At 41.0% G+C, this 10310-nt stretch overlaps 1 protein-coding gene across 1 annotated transcript in view; it reads left to right on the forward strand.

Annotated features, from left to right (window-relative positions):
• Positions 1-478: 478 nt before the first annotated feature.
• LOC134679248 (uncharacterized) overlaps positions 479-10310 on the forward strand; it is a 36635-nt gene continuing 26803 nt past the window's right edge. Inside the window, exons 1-3 of the mRNA XM_063538137.1 lie at positions 479-844; positions 8547-8623; positions 9855-10259. Of these exons, the coding sequence (XP_063394207.1) occupies positions 9997-10259 (263 nt within the window). The 5' untranslated portion in view covers positions 479-844; positions 8547-8623; positions 9855-9996. The remainder of the gene's footprint in view (positions 845-8546; positions 8624-9854; positions 10260-10310) is intronic.

Consider the following 10310-nt stretch of genomic DNA (forward strand, 5'->3'; position numbering starts at 1 on the left):
GGTTCTTAGGGAAGGTTTAGGTCTATAATTTGTTAACCCGTGCGAAGCCGGGGCGAGTTGCTAGTTTATTATAAAACAAAGTCCCTCACCCCCACCGCGTTTGTCTGTATGTCCGCGATAAACTCAAAAATACTGAAAGATATTCATGTGATTTTCGCCTATCAATAGAGTGATTCTTGAGGAAGGTTTAGGTGTATAATTTGTTAACCCGTGCGCGACCGGGGCAGGTCGCTAGTATATAATTATACCCAGTAGGAATATATTTTGGTATGGGGGTTTGTGGTATTTATTGTTGTTCTCGTGGGTCGAGCAGAGGGCGACCGCCGGCCAGCAACGGCCGCCCGCCGCGCGCGTCCGCGTGCTCTCGCCGTGCGCGATATTGATCGCGGCCGACCGCCGCCGCCGGTGGCGCCGCGGCGCGGCCGCCGTCCGCGTCTCCGCCTGATGCGCCAGCTGTCAAAGCGCGTGACGTAACGAGTAGGGCTGCGCGCACACGGCAGCCGCCAGCCGTCCGCTTCGTACGTTCGTGCGCATCGCCCCCGTTCGCTCCGCGCGCCTTGATGCACTCGCCGCCTTCCTACTGCTGCCCCGCGAGAGTGCATACGATTACCATTCGCGCAGCAGGTGAGGTTGGGGCCGACGAGGCCCCGGCCGCTCGGAGTACGCTCGACGTGGTATTGATCGCATTCCGTCCCGTTGGACTATCCAATGTTTATAAACAGCCGGCCGCATCCATTCGCTCCCTGTTTTCGGTACGATTGTCTGACAGCGAGTGATCCGGACTGCCGGTCCTGAATGCGTTAAGGTTGCAACTCCAAACAACCGCCTGCCGAAGTTTAGTCACGTATGTATGCTCTTTACCTATCTAGGTATTTCTTATCTATTTGTGTCTATTTTTCACGAACGGAACAACATGACGACACGCGGACACGGTAGTTATACCTACTTACATATACCTTACCTATCTTTAGCTACATTAGACGCAAAAACAGAATCCAAGCCATGATGAAGGTAAGAAAGGTGGGCTTATTGAAAGTGTAATTGATACATATCGGTGTTGTTTGGTGTGAGAGTGAGCCGACGCAGGGCGCAGCGCCGGCAGCCGCGGCGCGCAGGTGAATCGCTGGTGCATTCTTGCAACGGAAATGCAGCCTTCCGTCTGCTTCTCTGCCTAGATACGAAATCGACCTATTCTCTGAACACCACATATTCTACAACAGGCGTCGCGTCTCGAACAAAGTAATTGGTACGTAATAAAATAACAAATACTTACAAAACTATAATTTTAACTACGCAACAAATCGTAATCACGTATTCAAATCATCACCATGATCAAACCATTTTGTAGGTAGGTATGAAAATCGGACAACCAAAATCAGCAAGTGCGTAGGTAAGTATCGGTGTGGAACTCCGAGGGTCCAACTATGCTGTAACTGACTTGATACCAAAAACGTAGATACCCTCAAATAGGGTAAATCGGGCGGGGTATCTAAGGGACAACATTAGACCAGGGAAATATAAATTATATGAATACGGCTAGCGGCGATGTACTTAGGTATTGTTTACAAACAATCTCTACATCTTAAATCTTAAACTAAGAGGCGCTACCGCGAAAACCGAAATGAGCAGGAACTGTAGACAGGTAACGAAATTTAGCGGAAATTTAAAATTACTGTCTAATGTAGAGTTAAGTACCTATAATATCGATAACCAAACCGTTTCACGATATTAACTCGTGCATTTGGTAGATTCCTATGTAGGTACATAGGTACTTACATGTAGGTACTAGCTAGATGTACTAATAATATGTACGCCTGTCTTATATGTAGAGGTACTTATAGGTATTATATGACAAAAACAGGCCAATTAATCAGAATCAATACGAAAACGCAGCAACAATTTCTTTAAAGAGACTGGTAACGAATTTAGGTATGAAAAAACTAAAGGTCACGACACGACCGGCCATGGCGATTTTTGAAGCGATAAATTAACACGAGATTGAATCGCGAGATCGATGACATTACGAAATTACGTGAACCATTTCTATTGGAAACCTATGGCTTGCCGGGCGTTAAAAATTTCCTTGAACCCGCACATTTACGTGGTGTGATCTATTTTTAGCTGTCTCATTAGGTGAGGTCATGTCGTAACGATTTCTAGGTCAGAGTGATGGCAGGATGCGTGAATTTTCTTTGGCCGCGGTGACCAGATCCAGACAGACAGTAAATGTAGGACGTCCTGCGCTACGGGGCCCGCCGGCGTCCGCGGACCGTCCCGTGTCGGTGCAGGCATGGCGATAGCGTTACCGGAAACTGATCGATGAAAGGAGTTGTGCGAAGGCCATTTATTTTGAGTCACGTGTATTTTTTTGTTACCTATCTAAATATGTATGCCGCTATTCATAAATATTGCGCCTTATGATAAAACATATTTTATTAGAAGCACGTTTGTTACCTGCCTGGCAGTTTCTTTTGTTTCCCATATCAATCGTTTAATTAAAGGGAGCGGAACGCCGCGGATTGCCGACAAAATACAAGTTTGATCTGATGAACTTGCGCACTGTAAGATAGGTAAGGATACACATAATATGTAACATTACGATACAAGTTCAAATAAGTGTTCCGTGAACAAAGTTTTGTACGGAACACTAAAAAGTAGGAAATTACCTTTTCATATCTCATGCTCTGAAAGTGTGTCGTTGTTGTTCTAAAAGATGCGCAGAAAGTGATACGTTTATGCTCAGTGCCGAAAAGTGGTGTACTCCTCTGCGTCCCCGTCTCACGAACAACTGGGTGGAAACAAAATGGAAAAATAGTGTCTTTATTTCCTCGCCTGGAACAATTGGTAATTGTTTAATTTTACTAATCCCAGGTTGATCCTTTTTTGTAAAAAAATATGTAAGTGAATTGTTAAAAACAAATTATTCTTGATTTTTTTTCGTTGAATTCTATTTACTCGATTTCAAAAGGCGGGAACCAAAAGGAATACACCAAAAATATTTTTTAAACCTTACACTTGCGTAAATGAGCAAAGGCAGAATCTTATAAAGCCACAGTTAAACGTTTGTACGATATTAAATTGATTTTTAAACTTATTTAGCACTAATATTCATGAAAATAAAATACAAGATAAAAATTACTTATATTATTAATTAAATTGTTATTTAATATTTAAAATACTTTTATTATGTTATTACGTTGTGCTGCGCACCAAGGTCGCGGTGCGATCCGGTAGTCTATTGCGGCTTTTAGAACGAAAAAGTATAAAATTAAGATCCCGCAAATTAAGAGGCAATCCCGCTAATTTTCATACTATAATGACTAAATCATTTTAAAATTACTGCAGTTTGTTAAAAAATGTGTGTTTTCGTAAATATTGCAATCTAAATGATTAGGGGTTATTAATCTTCACACATGTAAAGTCTCCGATTGCAAGTAAGTCCTAAGGAAAATAAATTTTGGCCGTAGATTTATTAGGTACTTCCATTACTGGTTTTGCGAAATTTCCTTGTCTTGTTTGGTTTCCTCGCATTCGATATGAAAAGTAGAGTGTTTAACTCGGGTGAAGGCACCATTTCTGTCTCGGACTATTGGCGCTCTCACTGTGTTCGAGCGCCAAACTACCTCGACAGAAATGGGTACCTTTCAACCCTTGGTTAACAATCTACTAATTCGCGCGAGTACACAGTCTGTGCGGAAAGAAAACAGTCGTGGAATGTATGGGAACCAATACATTTTACGGCTTCTCTCTTCGGACAAACTCTAACGTATAATGTTTTACAGTACAGTGCCCTTTAATTTTCAACATATGCACGTAAATAGCTAATTACCCACTAGTGCGGTAATGTAGCACCTTTACTGTTACCTATTGGTTCGGTTGACTTAAATGCGCTTGATCAACCAGACAATTAACAATGGATATAACGGTGCTGTAATCTAATTTCACTCGAGAAAGTGACAGAAGGTGACGGTAGCACTATATGGCACTTTTGCAATAATCTGATAATTTGGCGATTTAACGGCTGATACTGTCATAGTTAGGTACTTAACTATTTCATTTCTCAATTGGACATGTCGCTTTATGGTCTGCTGTCTTAAAAAACTGACAAGTTGGATCAGTAAAATGGGATAGCGAAGTCCTCATCTCTCACATTTCCTAGTCAAATGTGGTCCTATACTTAGGGAGCCTATCAGCCTAAAATGTATGTATGTCACTTTATTGCACATAAACGGGTTTACATAAAACGTAGTTATTAACCAACTTTTTATTATTACCTATCAATCATTAATTAATTACTAGACTGATCGATATACATTATACAGTGTGTTTTCTGTAACAGGAGCAATAAACTAAACTGTAGGCTGTACCTACGCCTCAAACAGTAATTTTTGAAAATAACTTATAGTTTGATTTTTATTACACTTTAAAGTTTATTCTAAGACGCAATGTATTGCAAATTTTGTCATGTTGACAAGCAAAGTCAAACACACTGATGTCAGCGTACATTGAAGGCAATATTTATTTTGTATGAAAAAGAGGAAGTCTAAAGGATTTAGAATTTATAAAAGTTACTTAACAAATGTTGGTCAGTTTGAGGAGTACAGCCTTTAGTTTAATTTATTGCTCCTGTTACAGGAAGCACCATGTATATACATATACATGTACACCCAGCTGCAAAAGTGTATGGCCACATGAATGGAATTCATTCATAAAGTGGTCATGGACTTTTGTAACTCATACTTTAGTTTTCATTCATTAATTATTACGAATTCATACTCGGTATGTTTTTTTGGTACTCGTGACTTTTTTATGGGGGTCTATTATAAATTATAAACCATCAGCGTGAATATGCCGTTGAATGACATTTGAACTTTTTTGTCTCTTTCTTTTTGCTATTAATTACGTGAAAGGGACAGAGCGAATAAAATCCAAGTATAATATACCTAATACGTATTTCGAACTTTAGGCCCCGGACGTTGAAATTACATTCAAATATAAAGGTGCCTTAAATGTGATTTAGTCTCACTCAGTGAGCAAAATCACATTTTGCTCTCTGTATTTAAGCAGCAAAGTCCCACCCTTGTTCGAATCACTCACAACGGGTTCCCACGTATTTGTATATAAGTTTAAGTCGTAGCTCGCTGTAGAATATAAATAATATGACGCTGCCATAATAAAACTGAACTTAGATAACCATCCCTCAGATAACCTAAGTCCATTCAATAACATAACCATAATAACAGAGTCTAACCTAGCAGCTAGCTATGTCTCGTTGAATAAGTACTCGTATACTTAATATGGTAAATAACGCAACGCTAAAATCAGAACGATTTTTTGTGGCCGACTAAGTAATAGTCGGCCGGCTAATCGGCCATCCGAGCGTCGATTAGTCGGCTAGTCGGCCAAACCCATAGTCGGCACATAACTACGAGTAGGTATTTATTTTTATTTAAAATGGACCAAGTTTCTCAACAGGGGACTGATTTTTGAATTTCGGTCGTTCGATTTCGTGTATTTCGTTCAATAATATCTCCACTACTAGGCATTTAAATTCTACTAATAGAATTGAAAACGAATGGTCAAATACCACATGATTTCAAATTTCGATCGCTCGTATTTCAAAAATTTGTATTTCGTCGTTGTCCACCGATTTTTGAGTGACGAAATCGAGCGACCGAAATTCAAAAATCGGCCCCCAGGTTCTTAACTGTATCTAGTTTACCATGTAGAACTAGAGTTAGGCGCAAGTAAAAGGCCGATTTTGATTCAGGATAAGAGTCATTCGAAATACTTAGAAAGGAATGACACGACTCAAAATCAAGTTACCTGTGTACTTCGCTATAGTTACCTAAATAGCATAGCATTGTATTGTGCATAATAGAATGGGTTTGCGGCTCTATGACATTTAACTGTACCCAGAGCGACCCAGCAACGAACTCGAGCGGGTGAACAGTGTTGCCATATATGAATAGGTATGTAACAAAAATATTTGGATCGGTCTGTTTAGACTTTAAAGTCTGTATCAATTACATGTACCTACACGTATTTTATAGACCCCCACCGGTTGAGTTAGAGTTGAGCTCATGAAGGAAAGGCAAGCCAAACGTTGTATTGAATATAACATACTTCCTATTTCATATAAAGAACTTTTGGATCATACTGACGGCACCACAGAATAAATAATAGTACTAGGTGCAGTCACCTGCAATAACATGTTACACAACGAAGGCCGCAAAAATAACTGACACGATCTTATTGGTAGAGCCATATAAGCGCGTCACATATTTTTGCGGCCTTCGAAGAGTAACATATTATTGCAGGTGACTGTACAGAAGACTCACTCTCTAACAAAACGCGTCTGTCACGATCAGCACAGTTATGGCCGCTAGGTGGCGACAACGCCACGCGCGGCTTATGGCAAACCCCAAAATTGGGGTCGAACGGATGGACGTTTAGCTACCTGTAGCAAAGCGACGAAATCGCGGAGTGAGCCACGGTACTGCGCACGGCCTGACGGTACTTATGACAGTTTTAATGATGCAGCTATCCGCCAGACGCCTTGCTTCGGTTTGGGCGCTTCGCTGGAGGACGCTCTGAGCGATTCTCATCAGTCTATCTAAGTACATCTAGGGCCCAGGTAGTTTCGTCCTAACTGGATGAAATGTATCTTACCTATATAAGTATGGCTTAGGGTTAGGTCTTTTAGTCTAGGTGCGAGCTTGGGCTGCCTGTAAGTCGTCACGATTGTTAATACCTAGGATAAAACATCATTCGACTGCTGCCAAATAATATATTAAACCTTACCTTTATGTAACGTGACTTAAATCTGCATATTCTCAGAAATCTGTGGGCTATTGATATGGCCACACTGCGCGTAAATAGTTCACTTTCCGATTCATGCACGATCATCGGATATTAATAGTAAGTACATATAGGTATATACTGACTAGCTAGTCTAGCTACTGATACAGATGCAGCGATGTGCCCTTGCCGCTGCCGTGTTACGTCATGTGGACAAACAAAATAAACATTAGGTGTCCAACAATTGTGCCCAGCCCACGTCGTGGGCGCGCCGAATCATTTCCACCAGTATCTACCTCATCTGAATGTTAGCTAGCTTGATGACCACTGGGTGAGGCCAACGCGTATTGTCATTCACGCGGTTAAGATTGGGGTCATTCTTCAAAAGGTTAAATATTCCGCGTCCAGAGGGAAAAAGTACCCGAGTCATTGCAACTAATCGCAATATATATTTTTTTCATTAATTTAGCATATAAGTACACTATCTGGGCACAACTTAATTTTTTGTTAATATACCCACTTACCTAATAGCAATTATTCGTTATTAAAAAAATAAAGACTTGATTATTACCTTTTCGCGCGTCCATGCATTGGCATGAACGCACATGCATTGGTCTAAGTAGCTAGTAAGTATTATAGTTGGTATTGACCAACTAATACTTACTAGACCTTAAATTAACCGCATTTCGACCACTTACTCTAAACTAAAATGAAATATTATCCCAATTCCGATGCCTCCGAATCCGAGTAATTGTCTCTTAAGAAAAAAAAACAAAGTTGGAAAACGCCTCTTCCTAAATATACGTAATTTAAGTATCTTTCATAATTATTTAAAGTACCTAGATAGAAGTTATAGCACACGCAGTGCAAGTGTTATTTTAAACGTCAAACTTCTATGGATTTATGACGTAGGTATAAATAACACTTGCACTGCGTATGCTATCAAAATCGTTGCAGACTTTTCTTGGTCTAACTGTACCAATTTAATGAAATGCCCGTACCTCGCGCACACACGGGCAACCAATACGTTTTCGATATCATGTTGATACCTACGTCGAACGCTGCAGGCAGGGAATAAGGCCGCTATATTTACACGGCGATGTGGAAGCTCTAGCCGGTAGGAAATGAATGTGAACTTGTAATTATTTGTTGCCAATCATGAGCGTGTCCAGAGCACGGCGGCGCGTGAGTTCACTGCGGGCGACTGACCTTTCTTTGCCTCAGGAATGCTATTATATTGTCATTCCCACACAGAGGTTGAGCATAACATTATCAAAAATACATAATATTATGATAACGAGTCTTCTTAATTTGTGTCTAGTCTGAAAGACATGCTCATTTTAATTAAGCAAGGCCAAATGTCTCTGTGTGCCTTACGTGTGACTTTATATAATGGCAGCAGTTCTCGATGTCGATTTGGCCGGTAGCAGGCGTGGCTCACTCCGCGATTTCGTCGCTTTGCTACAGGTAGCTAAAAGTACATACGTTCGACCCCAATTTTGGGGTTTGCCATAAGCCGCGCGCGGCGCTGTCGCCACCTAGCGGCTATATCTGTGCTGATCGTGACAGACGCGTTTTGTTAGAGAGTGAGGCTTCTGTACCTAGTACTATTATTTATTCTGTGCCGGTAGGTAAACGATTTCCATGTCATGTCAGGAATAAGAAAGGAAAACCAAAATATTTATTACACTCCCTTATGTTGTCTACTAGATATTTTAAGTACCTACATATTATTTCTTTTTCAGATTGTCCAGGAGACAGTAGTCAATAAGCAAGAAATGTTCACGTGGACTGGGTCACGTGGCGGAGATAATAACAATAGGTAAGCAATAACTTCTAAGCACGTTGCTTACGCGTAGCGTAACTATACCGATGCCGGTGTCAGCATAATTATGGTTCGTATAGTACAATGTCATATTATGTTATGCAACCATGATTTTAGCAATCAACACAACTTGACCATCTTGACATATGGGTAAGACGATCTATAAGGTAACACCGTCTTCAAGCTCTTAATTCTTATGTTTGTACACATACTGCACTTACAGAAGGTCGTCAGAGTTAATACTTCCTTTCTGCCTAATATGAGAGACGTAGGTACCAGTGGCGGCGCGTCCATAAAAGCCGATTCCCACCGGCTTGCCTGTTTTTGGACGTTTGAGCAGAGTTGTAAAGGAAATATGTAAGCCAAATTAGCTCCGGCTTGCCTAGGGATATGTTTGACGCGCCGCCACTGGTAGGTACGTATAGAAAATACGAGAGTTCTTGCACTCTGACTGCATGACGTCTGTGACGGTCTTCCCAGCAAATAAATATTACATGTCGGTCTTCACCGAATTGAGGTATTGATCTTACTAACATATATAGAAATCGACTGCACATCCCGCTTATGTGTATGCATTACGGGTACTTATTTAACTCTTGGATGTCTGTTTTAAATTGCAACGATTGCAATTTCGTAAGATGAGTGAACTCGTCTGGTCGATTATTGCGTAGCATTTCCATTAGTACGACACCGTAAGCTGTCTGTTTAAGATCATGATCAACTCATAGGTAATTAATATAATTATACTTGTGTTAGTACAAAGTATTTGGGTAATGTCGGGTTTTAATCCCGTATTTCGGTTATCGTCTGAATATTCTTTTGTACTTATAGTGGCACGAAAAACAGTTTTCTGAGGGCTCCTTAAATCTTTACCTACGCACATTAGGAAAACTTACCTACCTAAGCTGCAAATAAAGTATTAGGTACATTAAAGTCGATTAATACATATAATTTATTCTATGGATAAACAAGAAGTTAACATAAACATGGTACACTCAGCGAGAGTATGATGGCAATCATTTTGAGCAAAAAGATATGAAAATCTGGGCTATGTGAGGTTGATAGATTTCTTCTGATATAGGTATCTCTCGGTAAATATCACTTTAAAGTATGCTGTATTTGGTTTTTCTACCGTAAACTCAGATAACTATTATGTTAATTTATGTTATGTAATTATTTTGTATATGTATTTTAATTTAATATTCCTAAAATGGTTTCTTTGTTTCAGATCTCAATAGAGTACGAAATAATCGATAATTAACTAGTGAGTGAAAGTGATATATACTTAAGACTGATAAGAATATGAATTCTATAGATGGTTTATTAAAGGGAAACGCGTGAAATGTCAGGAGTTAATTAGAGAGACAGCGATGCTGTCGTATATGGTGCCGGTGGAGCAGAAGCCGCCGGTGGCGCCGGCGGGCAAGTCGCGGCTGGCGCTGGAGCTGGCGGCGGCGCCCGGCAGCCCCGAGTCGGCGGCGCGGCGCGCGCTCAAGACCGCCATCTCCAAGGACTCGTCGACCAGCTCGTTCGCCAGCGACCTCACCCTGTCCTCCTCCACGCCCACGGGCGCGCACGACAAGCCCAAACACAAACTGCTCTCCAACGGCACCAAACACACCTCTTTGAAGCGGTAAGTCGCTCGCTACTTTTGGCGTACTATATGAACCAGAGATCGGCGGGG

This window comes from Cydia fagiglandana, chromosome Z (genome assembly GCF_963556715.1).
Source record: "Cydia fagiglandana chromosome Z, ilCydFagi1.1, whole genome shotgun sequence".
Lineage (NCBI taxonomy): Eukaryota > Metazoa > Arthropoda > Insecta > Lepidoptera > Tortricidae > Cydia > Cydia fagiglandana.